At 41.0% G+C, this 16,309-nt stretch overlaps 1 protein-coding gene across 1 annotated transcript in view; it reads left to right on the forward strand.

Moving 5' to 3' along the window:
* The first annotated feature begins 352 nt into the window (after nt 1-352).
* FERMT3 (FERM domain containing kindlin 3) overlaps nt 353-16,309 on the forward strand; it is a 36,905-nt gene continuing 20,948 nt past the window's right edge. Inside the window, exons 1-5 of the mRNA XM_066582798.1 lie at nt 353-815; nt 11,812-11,982; nt 13,245-13,478; nt 13,557-13,682; nt 14,642-14,813. Of these exons, the coding sequence (XP_066438895.1) occupies nt 11,823-11,982; nt 13,245-13,478; nt 13,557-13,682; nt 14,642-14,813 (692 nt within the window). The 5' untranslated portion in view covers nt 353-815; nt 11,812-11,822. The remainder of the gene's footprint in view (nt 816-11,811; nt 11,983-13,244; nt 13,479-13,556; nt 13,683-14,641; nt 14,814-16,309) is intronic.

The following is a 16,309-nucleotide window of genomic DNA, read 5'->3' on the forward strand; positions in this document are numbered from 1 at the left end:
ACTGAACTAGAAGCAGACATGGAGGTTGGTGACTAAGGTAATTAAGTAAATGGGTGGACTACACTACCAAGAAGAGCTTACTGCATCCAATTGGGTATTAGTCTTTCTTATGTTTCAAATTGTAATCGAATGTTGCCAAAAAGTGTAGCTTTACATATGCATTACCTATAATATATCAAGATTCTGCAACTTGTTTCTGCTCACTTACATTTTTTTCTTATTCCGAAAATGAGTAATTCAATATGTAAAAGAGAAGTAATGGTTAGGAAAAAAACTAAAGGAGGAAGGAGAGGAGGGCATTGTAGATCAACAGTACTTTACTACATAAGGATACAATGAGGGGGTAGAGTAGCATGACAGTAGATAGAACAAGAAACAGGGAAGTAGATGCAAGTGCTGTTAGACAGGGTGTAGAAAGTCTTGGAGGACGGCTGCAATAATCCAGAGACTAGATAAAAATAGTAAACTAAAACCCAAGGAATAAACATGTACAATTCATGTTAAGCACAGATCAAAGAGAGGTGGGGAATGGTACAGGAACAGAAAAGATAAGGTAAAGATACAATAAGGTAGGTTTCAAAGGCAGGAGTAACGGCTACTGGTTGGAGAAGAGAATGATAATGTAAACGTAAGCGGAAACATTGTAAATCGACAGTGACAGGAAATAGGACATCTCAGAAGGGAGGGGACAGCGAGTAAGAGGTAGCGGTAAAATAGTGACTACATGAGCTCGGTACTACAGCAGTCTGCGAAACAAAAGGAGCAAGAAAATCCCCAAAACAGCTAAGAAATATAACCAGCGGCCAAGTGAGAAGGTAAGTGAACTTTAATTGTAGAGTTGGGAATCGGAGAACATTGCTAATAGTAATATGACAGGAACGTTTAGTAATGCACAAGGCTTTCATAGTCTGTCAAAGGACAAACTAATTCTGTCCGCCCAGAGTATGGAAACACTATTATTACTGTTATTATCTTGTTTTATATGCTTGCAACGTTTTAGTCTTTATTTTAAAATTATTATGAGTGGTTTAAGAGTGCACAGTGTGAGGAAGAAAGAGATGACCATCTTATATTGTCATGACACTTGCATGTCTATAGAAAGTCACACCAAGGACCCCCTATCATAGCAGATCAGATAAATAGTTCTATTTCTACTAAATCCTTCTTTTAGCAGAATTAGAAGAGAACTCCACCCATGTGGTTGAAAATGTATATACCTAAATAGATGATTTAGGTTTTTTTTCATTTCCTTAATTAAAAAAAACCCTTTAGTAAGACACATGGTAGAAACTGGTTAGAGGAAAAGTGGAATAATTATCCATGTCATTGAATCGGATCGCTGCTTTTCAAAGGGCTTCTAAAAAAATAAAAGGCAAAATCTGCTTGGTTGCTCTGCTCAACTACCCCACTTTCCCACCATATTAGTTAGGACAAATTACCCCCAATGTCACTCCTGTGGCACCCTCCTTACCCAGTCTTTAGTCTAACTACATTCAAAAATATATCACCTAACAATCCAAACTCCCTCGCTGAGAAGTGGTGGCTATCCTCCAAGTTGAGGGATGAAATACAAGTGATAGTTGCATGTAATGGTTCAGCATTGGAACCTCTTACTAGGGAACTGTTCAGAGCTTATTTGGTTGGTTCTTTGCAAGAGCAAGTCTTGCATTTTTTTTTGTTAAATACAGTCATATGAAATGCTACCTAAACTACTTGTATGCAAAACCAAAATATATTTTTACATGTGCAATGCAGATGAAAGTGCAGAAAAAGCACAACAAATAGTATATTTTGGGGTTTGTAAAAACTGCAGAAAACTATTAAAACTGTATTTTTGTAATTGCACCAAGATTTTAGTAAATCCCATTCACACAAATGTAACATCTGACTGTACTGTATTCAAACTGTGCTAACATGCTAAGGACACATACACACTGCCTAGTTACAGATTTATATTCCAAGTTGAATGTAACTGTAATACAGCATGCACAGACGTTTTATGGGCCTATACTATACTTTTGCATGTCTTTGATTTCCTATGGAAGTTTTTTCTGTAATATGTATGTATTCTAAGAAAGAACAAATCCCAGTGTATCCCATCGGATGCCACATTAAGGGCTCAGTCAGGGGAGCATTTTTTTTTTACGCATTGATGTGCGCAAAAAAAAAAAGTGCTCCACGCATGTTCAACATGTGTGTAACCGAAGCTCCGCGCCCATTGCTTTTAATGGGGCCGTGCTAGTGCCATCCCATTGAAAGCAATGGGATGCGGAAACCCCCACAGTGATTTTCAGGGAATGGCTTGAAATATAAGTCCTTCCCTGAAAATCATCCCTAGCTGCTATAAAAAAAAAAAAAAATTATATATATATATATATATATATATATATATATATACACACAAACACACACACACACACATCACCTCTCCGCCGCTGTCGGGGCTCCGGCACGTCTTCTCACTGCTGTTCTGAAGCAGTTTCTGAGCACTCAGCAAATCACAGGCAGCACTCAGCCATTCATTGGATGACGGTTGAGTGCTGTCTGTGATTGGTCACAGCGCTCAGCCAATCAGAGGCAGTGCTCAGCCATTCATTGAATTCAAGCTGTGGCAGAGGATTCTTTCATCCCAGCAGGGAGACCCATCAACACTGTGAAAGTGATGTCAGAGTGTTCAGTGATGAGGGGACTCCCCGCAGGGAATCCTTACGTGCAGCACGGACCTTGCCAGTGCACGCATGTCCTATCTTTTGCAGGTTCAAAGATTTTGCGCCTGTAAAAAACGGACATGCGAACACTGCATAGGAAACCAATAGTTCTAATATACGTGCATTTTTTTGTGTACATAGGCGCACTAAAAAAAATTGCTCATCTGACTTTGCCCTAAGGAAGTATTTTTCCTTGGTAGCATTGTTTCTAGGGGATGATACCTCCATATTACTGTGCCGTACAGAGATGGCACAATGTGGCACAGAGAGTGCCTAAAGCTCCATAGTATAGAACTACAGACTTCATGTACTGCCATGCAGCTTTTGTACCCATAGCTCTTCAGATGAGGCTTAAGACTGGATTTGGTCTGATCCAAGTACCAAGTCAATTATTTTATCAATTTAAAAAGTTGCATCTAAACTGTGAATTTGTGTGACATCGGTGCTTCATTTTACATTAGGAATAAGCCAGGCGTTACAGGTGAATATACTGATATTTATTAATTCCCTCCCCCCTTCACATATTGTGTACAGTTTTATGTCTAAAGGCTGTGTTCACACTTGCACAATGGCTTCTGTTTATAATGGAAGGTGCAGCACAGTGCTGGATCCATCTTATGACAGATAGCACCGGTTCTCAATGGACACTACTGATTTACAGTGGTAGCCGTCGTTTGCATAAATACTGCTGTAAACAGTTCTATTCTTCCTGTCAGAACTGACATGTTTTTGCAACTGTTGTAACTTCTTGGATTTCTTCCAACTGAATACACTTGCATTGTAAATGGGACAATTACTGCCCTCATTCTGTTCCTCACATCTTACACTGCGGGTAAAATGCTGAATGCTTCATTCTACTGCAGAAATTGCCAAGAAACCGAGTTTTTATATTCTAACTTTGGCAAGGCGTCTGAAAAGGGTGCAATGCTCATATTAGGAAACTTAGAATTTCCTGTGAAAGGTGTGGCCACATGCATGCTTATGACAAGATAGTGAATATTAATAAGATGCAGGGACAAGCCAATGGACCACTTCTGACCTGATCAACTGTCAGATGACTATGAGAAATATACAGAATTCTATACATATATTATATCGTGTTTGAAAAAAGTTATTTTTTGTGTTCAAAGACACTTCCTGTTCCTTTTAGCACATCTACCAGCTGCAAACCTAAAGAATGTTGCACTTCTTCAAGCCTATTGTTGGCAATGAGGCTAACACAGCACATTCATAAATAGTATACATATATAGACTGTATTTATGCTTAATCAAAGTTTATTGATATCAGAGGTGTAACTTAAAGCTCCTGGGCCCCAATGCAACACCTGTAACAGGGCCTCCAACTATAATGCTTTATTCATAGTACTGGGCTCCCTATATGGAGAAGAGAGGCCTTATGGGCCCCCTAAGGCTCTTGGGCCCGGGTGCGAACACATCCCCTGCATCCTCTATAGTTACGCCCCTGATGATATTAAAAAACATATATAAAAGAAATAATGGCATATTAAAGTACATATAATAAAATATAAAGATATACATATAAATTTTGATTCACATAGGAGAATAATGACTTCAATGAGTTGCAGCAAATATAAATTAAGTTGATCTAAACAATGCCATAAGTGGTATTACAAATGTAATATGTCATTGCAATAGAAAATGAGAGAAGGAAGAATAGAGAGAAAAAGAAATGAAAAAAAGGAGGCGGGAGGATTATTTGAATGTAGTGCAGGTTCAAATAATAAGTCACGAGTATTTTGGAAAGAGATCCAGGGGCCCCATATCTCACTGTATATGTACCATGGTTCAGAGGCCAAAGCCACACCTCCAGCAATCTGGCGAGACTGAAGGGAAGATGCAATGTAAGCGCACTGGGCACATATATTATCTTGTCCGTGGTTTATAATTATTTTTTTCTTGGACCCAACAGGCCATGGGTAGCTTGTGAGACAATAAAAATGCTCTTCTCCAGTTATCCAACATAATGGAAATGGCCAGCTCCTCCACCCAAGAGTCTACAAAGACAGGGTCCTAAGTGAATGAACCCATAAGTAACCAACCAGAAATTTGTGAGAGGCAATGGGTCAGAGGTGACCTCTTGGTGAATTCGGAATCAAAGGGGCCACAAAGTCAGAGTTAGAGCGAAGAAAGTGTAAGACCTGCATATAAGAAAAGCAGGAGAGAGGGATATCAGGATGTGTGCACTGTAGATCTGAAAAAGAGAGTTCTCCAGACATTTCAAGGAGGTGGCCATGAAGTCTGCCTTGAGTTTCATTCACTGTTTAGATTCTCTAATCAAAGAGTCTTAGTAAGACGGCAGCCATAAGGTATAGTTTAGACCAGCCCCTCACGAGAGTTTAGGCCTTGAAAAGGTCCGAGAACTAACCCTACTATGGCTGTCTCCCCAGACAAAATTGGCTAAAGGCTGATTTGAAGTGTTTACAGAGAATCCTGTGGGGTTTAATAGGTTGGGTCTGATATATGTAGAGAAAACTGTGATAGACATCTATTTCCAGGACGATGATACGGCCAAACCATTAAACATACTTTTTATCGTAGTTATTTATTTGAATTGTGCTACAGTAAGGGAAGATAATTTAGAGAGTTCAATGAGGAGAGGTCTTTTGAGAAAAAGCTGTTAAGAAAGGTGAGAAATCTCAGATTCAGGTAGAGAAATGTTTAATGCCTCTGAGTTGGAGATATTTACTTTGTAGTTGCTGAGCCATCCATATTTTTGGAATTCTGAAAGAATAGATGGAAGGCAAATGCGAGGCTGCATGACCTATAGTAACAGATTGTCAGTGTACAACAATGTCTTATGTTATTGTGAACTGATAGTAAGACCATGCACACTGGGATTATGCTTCAGATCTATTGCTAGGTATTCCATGACTAAGACAAATAAGCAATGGAGATAGGGGGCAGCCTTACCTGGTTCCATTGCCAATGGAGAAAGGGGTTGAGGTAATTCCATTAGTTTGGACCTGAGCAGAAGGTCTATTAGAGAGCGATAAAATCTTGTCAATAAAGCCCGTCCTTGTCCTATCTGATCAAGACATATGCCCGAAGGAATCCCCCAGTGCAAAAAGTCAAAAAAGCTTTCTCAGTGTCGATAGAGAGTAGGCAGAAAGGGGACTTATGCTCCATGCTGCTCCTTGATCAAAAGTAAGGTTTTATTTGTGTTGCCCCTTTACAAACCCAGCCTGTTCCCAGTGAACGAAAGATGGAAGGATAGGACATAACCGGTTTGCTAAGCATTTAGAGTATAATTTAAAGGGGTTGTCTCGCGAAAGCAAGTGGGGTTATACACTTCTGTATGGCCATATTAATGCACTTTGTAATATACATCGTGCATTAAATATGAGCCATACAGAAGTTATTCACTTACCTGCTCCGTTGCTAGCGTCCTCGTCGCCATGGTTCCGTCTAATTTCGGGGTCTTGCTTTTTTAGACGCGCTTGCGCAGATGGGTTTTCTCCCTTCGGCTCTGCTCAGCAGCATTGGCGTTTTGGCTCCGCCCCCTTGTACGCGTCATCGCGTAGCTCCGCCCCATGACGTGTGGTGGTTCCAGCCTCCTGATTGGCTGGAATCGGCACGTGACGGGGCGGAGCTACGCGATGATGCGTACAAGGGGCGGAGCCAAAACGCCGATGCTGCCGAGCAGAGCCGAAGGGAGAAGACCGCACAGCGCAAGCGCGTCTAAAAAAGCAAGAAGACCCCGAAATTAGACGGAACCATGGCGACGAGGACGCTAGCAACGAAGCAGATAAGTGAATAACTTCTGTATGGCTCATATTTAATGCACGATGTATATTACAAAGTGCATTAATATGGCCATACAGAAGTGTATAACCCCACTTGCTTTCGCGAGACAACCCCTTTAATGTCTGTATTTATCAAGGAAATAGATTTATAGCTGGTACATTGTGAGAGGTCCTTACTTGGTTTGGGGTTAACAGTAAGAGTGCAGAGAGGGACTGCACAGAAAATGGGGAGAATGGCGAAATGGAGGAGTTAAACATTCTAGTGAGGAAGGGAGATAATTGTTCTCTGAACATCTTGTAAATGTGGGGAAAAAAACATCTGGTCCAGGGCTTTTATCCGTAGGGGTAGATTTAATAACCAAGTCGATGACCTCCACTGTGAAATCCTGCTCTAGGGTAACCTTAGTCTCTGCAGTTATCATGAAAAGGGGGTTCTCTCTGACATATTCCTGGATTTTTGGCTTGTAAGATTTCTCCAGGTAAATCTGAGAATGCTCCTTTTGATATTATATAGGTCTTGGTAAAAACTCCAAAATATGTCTAAAGTGTCTGTCAAGTCATTAATTTTGTTAACTGAGGAGATTGTAAGATAAGGGATGAAAGTGTGTGCGGTGCGAGGGGGCAGCCATATTTGTCAGCATGTTCATAAGAGTATTGTTTAAGTTGTTGTCAGAAACGAGTTTTGACTTCTAGCCTGCTGATGAGGAGGCTACATGAGGTAATTGGGGAATGAGTGGGCTTGTGAGAGATTTCTAAGTTATGTAGTTTAGTTAACAAAAAGGATACTTTTAAAAATTTTCTTTCTTTTGAGGTACAGACTGAGTCTTTCAATAAGTTGTTGTTCAGATATCTTATTTCAATGTTCCCAGGATCTCTAGAAAAAGGGAAACAGTTGAGTGGTCAGACCACAATATGGTCAGACCATATTTCCAATAGAGGAAGATGGTTGCTAAGAGAGGTTGTGATGGCTCAATAAGAACAGATTGATACGACTGTAAGATTGATGTGCATAAGAAAAGAATGAGTAGTCTTTGTCTTGAGGGTGAAGAATTCGCCAGATGTTAACTAACTAAGTTATGAAGATGTTTGATGGAATGTAAGTGGGAGATAGGTAGATGGCCTCTGTAGTGTGTGGAGTCTAAGGATGGGTCTATTATGACCTAGTCACCTCCGACCAGGATCACCCCCTCAGCAAAATTTGCTAGCTTACAGAACAGTATTTTTAAGAAGTGATAAGTGGTATTGGGGGGAAACCAGTTACCAATAGTGATGCACTTACCTCCTATCCTCAATCTGAGAAAAAGGTACTAACCTTCTGTGTCTACCAAGCTGCCCATTACCTCATGCCGAACAGATTTGTAACTGGCAATAGATGTACGATGAGACTTGGAGGCTGGGTTGGTGCTGTGGAACAAGACTGCATAGGGCCTGTCATGAATGGCAGGTATATGTCCCTTTTAAAGTACGTTTCCTGAAAGAAAACAATACGATTTCTTGGTTTATGGATTTGAGGAGTATTCAGGCCTCAGATGTTTAAGAAGCAGAAGCGTGTAGGGGTCATGATTAAGGTTTAAGAGGTAGGTGAGGAAAAAGATTGAGAAGAGCGAGAGGAAGAGAAAAAAAGAGGGGAAACAGAAGAGTACATAAAGGGAGGAGGAGGACAGTGAGAGAGGAGTGAGAAAAGGTAATAGAGGAAAGCAAAGAAAGAATATGAAACTAGAAGAGCTAGAAATCTAAGAAGTTAGTCCTGGGAACTGACCAGGAACTATATGACTAACAAAGAAATTAAACTCATTCTGCCTAAGTAAAAAAAAGTAAGGAACAGGTAGAAGTTGTACCCGATTAGCCTGGGCACACAACAGTAAAAAAAAAAAACTTACCTGAAGGAAGTCCGGGAGGGCCAAGGGAAGAATTCCGCCAGACCTCCGGAATTTGCCAAAAACAACCTAATTGGAGGAATGGACCCAGGAACCAGTGTTCTTTCCACAGAACATCGCATTATTTGAGATACTGATGAGGGTAAAGGTTACTAAATATAATCCTGATGAAAAAAAAATGTATATGAACATGTTTAGTAGCACCTTGTTAGGGAACCTTCAAAGAAAAAAGGTTAAGGTAACAACATACAAACTGAGGAGTCCCCAGGCTTGCGGAATGAGCTGAACCAGACTGAAATTGGTCTAGTCCAGGTCATCCCAGGTTCAACTCAAGATGAATCGGGGGGAGGAACGCTCAAGGTGTGTAAGAGTCCTCTTGGTATTTAAACCTAAAGATGGTAATATTCTGGAACAATATCTCAGATTAGAAAATGTTTTCACTCTTCTGAAAAATGTTGCATGACCTGAGGTGACTGCCCTTCAGTTGGTAGTTGCAATTGATGGGACCTGGATGGAGAGCTGTATCTAGGATGCTGAGGGAGAGTGTTGTGAGACAGGAAGTGGGAATGCCAGCCAGTCTGGAAGATGTACATCATCCAGCCCTAGGAACTATGCTAGGGCAACAGTTTGGTCCGGTGAATGTACTACCATTTTTGCAGATAATAAGGTGGAAGGGATGACCCCATCAATATATCATGCTCTGATAGGAAATAGGGCCTCATCTCCATGCTTGTTGTAGGAACTCCTCTTTGCCCTGATAAAAATGGACTCTACAGAGGATATCTTGAGGAATCGGGCCGTCTGTTTGGCGGGGGCCCACTACTACAGGGGTCTCCAACTCCAGTCCTCAGGGACCACCAACAGGTCATGTTTTCAGGATATCTTATGGTAAGAATACCTGTGGCAATATCTGAGACACCGACAATAATTACATCATCTGTGCAACACTGAGGAAATCCTGAAAACATGACCTGTTGGCATTCCCTGAGGACTGGAGTAGGGGAACACTGCAGTACTCAATGTGCTCTGTTGATCACAATGTCGGTAATTTCCAGGAGGAATAGAATATTGTTAAAAAGAGTAGTTATGGTGGGGTGAAGATCGCTGGGCGGTATGGTTTCAGGAATATCTTGCATGTTTATATTATTTTGCAGACCTCTGTTTTTCTGATCGTCTACCTATAATAGTATGGATCTGTTAAAGGTATTTTGCATAATGAATTCTCGACTCTGGTTAAGTGCTGGTCTAGGATTGAAGGCATCTGTTTTTGTGCAGAACACTTCCTGAGGCATAGACCGTAGTTCTGCTAGGAAAACCGCCAAGGTTTTCTATTGCTACGATTCAGCTCTTTGTAAAATGATATGATACCTTTTAATGGCTAACAAAAAGACATGATGTTACAGCAAGCTTTTGGGTCTTTTATCGACCCTTTATCAGGTTGAATGAAGCTGATTTCGATGGGGCACATATATAATATACAAATGGAGAGAGAACACCCCTCTTGATCTAAATACAAATGTTCACACAGAGATTTGATGAGTTATACTGAAGGGCAACTTCAAATCGCAGCATCACAGAAGAATTTGGGAGCATAAATGTATTGCCATGTTTGATACCCTCAAGAATGGAATGAACCTTGGCCTGGGATTCTTGCATACGTGGATAATATGAAAGGTCTGAAGGAGGTCAAGAGGGATGTCCTCTTCCCAATCATTTTTTTTTAAACTTCATAAAAATTCAGAAATTGATTTGTAAGAATGTTGCCATCCAATAGATGGTGCTGCAGAGGTATTGTTCCATCTCCTTCCATGTGCAGGTTTAAGGAGAGATAAGACATATCATAAAACGGTCACATTTTTAAGCTCAGTGGACTGATTAAATATTTATCTCTCAGCTCAGTTTGTCTAGTGTTTTAAGTTTTGAGTGCAAAACAGTATCAAATTTCTGTGTGTGAACATTTGTATTTAGATCAAGAGGGGTGTCCTCTCTGCATTTCTATATTATATGTGTGCCCCATCCAAACCAGTTTAATTTAGCCTGATGATGGGTCGATAGAAGACCCAAAAGCTTGCTGTAACATCGAGTATTTTTGTTAGCCATTAAAAGGTATCATATGTAAAAGATTAATTGTGTTTCTCTTACTGAGAACAATTGCACTCAGCTCTTTGTATCATGGATTCCATGTCCTATTTAGAGGTAGTTAGTTAAGAAGGGCCCATAAATGTTCAGGCCTGAGGAGGTTTCTTATATTCTCTATAGAGGGAGAGGATGGAGTGGAGACAAAAGAGGGACTGAAAGGGCAGGGTCTATGGGGAAGCTGCAGCTGTGAGAGATGGAGGTCTAGAGCCATGTTGTATCATCTTGTTTTGGTAGGAAGGTTTACAGAGGATGGTGCTGCTTTGGATGGCAAGGGGCCTGCTGTGTTTTTCTTTATGTCAGGTAGTGTCAGCTATTTCTTCACTAGGGAAGAGAGCTGGGAATCTCCCCTGAGGGAGGAAAGCCTCTGTCCTCTCCAGTGACCTATGGAGCAGGAGTTGTGGCCCGCTGCTGCACTGCGTAACTTGCATCAACAGTGGTGGTTTCTGCCGAAGATGTGCCTGCAGCCATGAGGGTATTGGAAAAGGAGATACCTGTCGGCACGGGCTGTGGAGCGCACAGCAGCGCTATGCGGTCAGTAGCTGTGGATGGTGAACAGGTCTGCGGGGAGTACAGGAATCCTGAGAGGACATTTTCTCAGGCAGCCAAGTGGGTTGTTTTCTGCTATCCAGAGCACTTCCCCATAGGTTCCTATGGAGATCTGGTGTCGATGCTCACTGTAGGGTCTTGGATCTGTTGTTAAGTGGTGTTTGGGTCAGGAGCTCTGAAGAAGCCTGACGTTATGGCGCCATATCCAAGACATGCCCCATACAGACTGTATTTTTTTAAAAGGGGGTTTCTGGGACATTACTATTGATGACCTATTTTTAGGATACTTCATCAATAGTTGCTTAGATCCCAATCCCTAGACCAGCCTACGCTGCTATGCACACAAAGTACCTGTAAGTGCAATAGATAGCAGGCAGACAGCTGATGTGGCTTCAAGAGAATGCCACAATTATTCTTACAGATTCCTATGAATCGGTGAGGAAAAAAAACCTCATGGCTGGTTCTGTAACTTTCATAGAATTCATTCATTCTCTGCCTTGATGTAGACCGCCTCACCAGCTGAATCAAGGACTCCCATTCTGGTACTAGGTGCAGATCCCAGAGGTGGGACCCTCATATATCAGACATTTATGGCATATCTTGTGGTTAGGCTATAAATGTCTGTGGTGAGAAAAGGAGATATGATCCTAACTCAAGGGCTACCCTGAAAATATTTAATTTTGTCATGGAATTTAATGAATACAATAGGCTGTACAGAGCTATAAATCAATACTTTAAAAGATTTACTTATACATATTTTATTTCTTTGGCGGGCAGGTGGACTGAAAATGGCTGGAATTCAGACTGCCAGTGGCGAATATATAGATTCCTCCTTCGAGCTGAAAGTCCATGTGGAGGACCTAGGCGAAGATGCAGATCCAATAACACTCCGAGTGACTGGGGACCTACACATTGGAGGGGTCATGTTACAACTTGTGGAAAAAATTGGTAAATTTAACTTTAACTGGTAACATTTTACCACTGTCATTCAAACGTTTCACAGGTCCACTTTTGTGGTATCCACAGTGCAATCTTTTTATTCCAGGCTTCTCTGTGGTTCTTACTTCCCCCCATCTCTGTGAAGGCTTGACACTTTAGAAACAAAAATAACTTTAGCAATGGGAAAGAGGAACATGTGTTTTGCAAGTAGACAGTGAAGAGGAGTGGCAGCTTATACTGCACAATTGGATATAATGACTCAATAGAGAAAAACCCTTTCATACATACATATCTATCTATATATATAAGGGACTAACTCAACATTTTACCAGCTCACTGACAAAACACAGGAGTTAACGGAGATTAATCAAATACATTGCTGTGGCAAAATGCTACCTTACAGGGCCATGTATTTATAATTCTAAGCTCACTGGGATAAACCCTTCCTAAAAGCCCTTTTACATGGAATGATTATCGTTCAAATGAGCGAAAATGAACGATAATCATTCAGTGTAAATGCAGCCAATGATTGAACAACGAATGTTCATCATTCATTTTATGGAGGCATAAAAATTATCGTTGGCGCATTCACTAATCATTCAGTTGCATAATGATTGTTCAGTTCTTTTCGTTCACTTATACAGTGAATGTGAACAAGTGAACGATTTCTTGTTCGAACGAGCAAACTTTGACATCATTCGCTTCTTCAATGAGAAACCGTGAAGTCCAAATAGACCCTTATTTCTGTGTTCTGGCCCACCTGCTTGATTTTATGGTGACTTTCTGTCAGTCTTCCCTTTTTCAGTCCATAGTTATTTAAAGAGGACCTGTTAGTGCGCTTGACATGTCTGTTAAGTATATATTTTTATTCCCCATAAAATAACAATTTGGGAGCATCTTTTCTTATAACTCCTTTTTTTGTACTGTTCCTTTGTTATTCCCTCTGAAAATGTATGAAAACATAAACTTGAAATTATCTTTCCCTTTGTACCTACACACACTGACATGGTTTGGTCAGCACTGACAAGTGTCAAACTGTGTAGAGGTGCATCCTAATGATAAGGGAAATGGTAATACCCAGTTGTGAAAATATTCATGCATTACCAGGAGGAATAACAGAGAACAGAACAGAGGTCTAAGAAAAGATGCTCCCGAAATGTTATTTCATGGGGAATATACTGCTAAAACAGATATGTTAGGAGAGCCAAGAGATCCTCTTTAATTTTCTAATTGTGTTAAGTTCTCTGTTTCTTGTTCCTATTTTAATGTAGGTATTGCAAAGGACTGGTCTGATTATGCTCTGTGGTGGAAGCAGAAGCGTCAGTGGTTGCTTAAAACTAACTGGACATTGGACAAATATGGTATCCTAGCAGATGCCCTTTTATACTTCATGCCCCAACACAAGCCAGTCATCTTATCTTTGCCCAACCAGCGTTCACTTAGGATCCGTGTTTGCTTCTCCAGCACCACATTTAGTGCCTGTGCCGAAGTCTGTAAGATGCTTGGTAAGTGTCTGTTATATTCAGTACTTCACACATTTTTAAAATAAATCTTGCACATTAATTTAATTTATTCTCTTCCAGGTATCAGACATCCAGAAGAACTGTCTTTCTTGAAAGCACCCGAAGAAAGGGAAAAAAAGAAGAAAAAGGAGAAGGATCCAGTGACGCAAGAGATCTTTGACCTCACCTCCTTCCAGCCCACAGTTGGTAATGAACCTTAAAATGAATGAACCTTTGAATAAACTATATGTTAAAGCTGTGTTAATATCAGTTATTTCCAACCTTATCAATAAGAGCACCCCAGAAAACTGTTTGCACACCTGGGGACCTCCTACTCCCATTCTTACTTATGTATGGGCAGGTAAAACATCCTATAATTCCCTATCTTAAAATGTACAGTTCATGTGGCTACTAGAGAACTCCTAACCAAGTTTCTGTGATTCCAGTTGTTAGACTCCATTCCAAACCATCAAACTTTCCTTAAAAAGTAATTTGCCAACTTGATACAACTGCTCAATAATTTTATAGAATGTTTAGAATTTACAGTATTAAGCCTCATAAAACACGCTTCTCCACTTGTCTTCATCTCCTGTTATGAACAGTACTAGAGATGAGCGAGCATACTCGCTAAGGACAATTACTCGATCGAGCATTGTCCTTAGCGAGTATCTCCCCGCTCGGAAGAAAAGAAGAAAAGGTTCGGCTGCCGGCGTGGGTGACAGGTGAATTGCAGCCATGAGCAGGGGGGAGCGGGGGGGGGGGGGGAGGGAGAGGGAGTAAAAGATATCTCCTCCGTTCCTTCCTGCTCTCCCCCGCCCGCCGCCGACAGCCGAATCTTTGCTTACGAGCGGGCAGGTACTCGCTAAGGGCAATGCTCGATCTAGCAATTTACCTCAGCGAGTATGCTCGCTCATCTCTAAACAGTACCTATACACTACTACTTTATGGTACCACAGATTCTTATATGTAACTGTTACATGTTCTACATTTTAGTCTCTTTTAAACCTTGGTTTTACACCCCTTCTGTTTAAGATTTTTGATACTTACCCTACACATTGTGTTTTCTTCATTAACATTTACAGTCTTGTCGATTCCTGCTTTCTTTCCCTTAAGAACTTTCTATGGTTTCTTTAATCCCTCTAATTTTACAACTTCCTCTATTGCAGCCAGAGAAGGACAGGTCCAGTTTGGAGGAGTCCCACCTCACTTTATTGGTTCTCCTGAGGGACAGGAGTGTTACAAAGCCTTGTCTGTCTGCCAAACCGGACTGACTCCTGAAGATATACAAAAAAGATACAAGGCCAGTTCAGTGACTGATAAAACAGCGGTACATGCCAGGTATGAACTCAGACAGAATGTATTATTCCTTAGTTTCTTAAATACTATTGCATTCTGTGTTCATTATTAGAGTTAGCTATGTAACCTAATAATCACATTTATCCATTTAGCGCCTACATATTCTATAGCATTTTACATCATATGGCAAGTCTTTTATTGTATAAAAAAACATTAAAAATCCACAGAATTTAAAAGGATTATTAAAAATGATCTTCCCAATTTGAAACACTCATAAATCACTTTAATGACACTCTGATACATAAATTTGAAATCAATGGAAACAAACTCAAAAAGTTTTGTTGCACAACATAAAAAATGTTTTCCATATCAGAAGTGGTCACCGTGAGCCACATTTGTCACTCAACACACATCAAGCCTGAAGTCAGATTCCTACCCTACACATTGCAGCAAATCACGATTGACTGATATGGTGGGTGGTAAGGGTAGCATTAAGAATCTAACACTTCACCAGAGAAAAAAAATCACAAGGCATAAGGTCCAGAGAACATGAAGGCCAAGGAAGAAGTTCATTATTGTCACAACCTGCACGGTAGGGTGACCCATAGAGATATGGCAATAAATAAAGTGGCAGCTATACAGCAAGACACCTTCCCAATTAGTTACATCTGCTAATAGTAATGTTATGGTAAAGTTTTAGCTTTAAATTACAACTGCAAGGTGGTGCTCAAAACTGATGTACATTATGAGAAATGGCGCTTAGGCGCAAGATTTCCGATTACACAAGCTGCAGCATTAATATTAACAATTTGCTTTAGCAAGCGAACCGCTATACTTTAAAACATTAAAGGGGTTGTCCCGCGCCGAAACGGGTTTTTTTTTTTTTCAACCCCCCCCCCGTTCGGCGCGAGACAACCCCGATGCAGGGGTTAAAAAAGAACACCGGAGAGCGCTTACCTGAATCCCCGCGCTCCGGTGACTTCTTACTTACCTGCTGAAGATGGCCGCCGGGATCTTCTCCCTCGATGGACCGCAGGGCTTCTGTGCGGTCCATTGCCGATTCCAGCCTCCTGATTGGCTGGAATCGGCACGTGACGGGGCGGAGCTACACGGAGCTGGCATCCAGCACGAGCGGCCCCATTGAGGAAAGAAGAAGACCCGGACTGCGCAAGCGCGTCTAATTTGGCCATTAGACGCCGAAAATTAGACGGCCTCCATGGAAACGAGGACGCTAGCAACGGAGCAGGTAAGTGAAAAACTTCTTATAACTTCTGTATGGCTCATAATTAATGCACAATGTACATTACAAAGTGCATTAATATGGCCATACAGAAGTGTATAGACCCACTTGCTGCCACGGGACAACCCCTTTAAGTATTGACAATGGCATTTGTCCTGACAATCTACACATTTGTGCTGTTCCTACAAAAATACCTCCAAATATATGAAAATAGGCAAAATTCTGACACAAATACTTGTCAGTCAGTGCGTGAGGACTGGACAGCAGACGTCTTGGTAATCTGTCTTGGAACAGCCTT

This window comes from Eleutherodactylus coqui, chromosome 11 (assembly GCF_035609145.1).
Source record: "Eleutherodactylus coqui strain aEleCoq1 chromosome 11, aEleCoq1.hap1, whole genome shotgun sequence".
Lineage (NCBI taxonomy): Eukaryota > Metazoa > Chordata > Amphibia > Anura > Eleutherodactylidae > Eleutherodactylus > Eleutherodactylus coqui.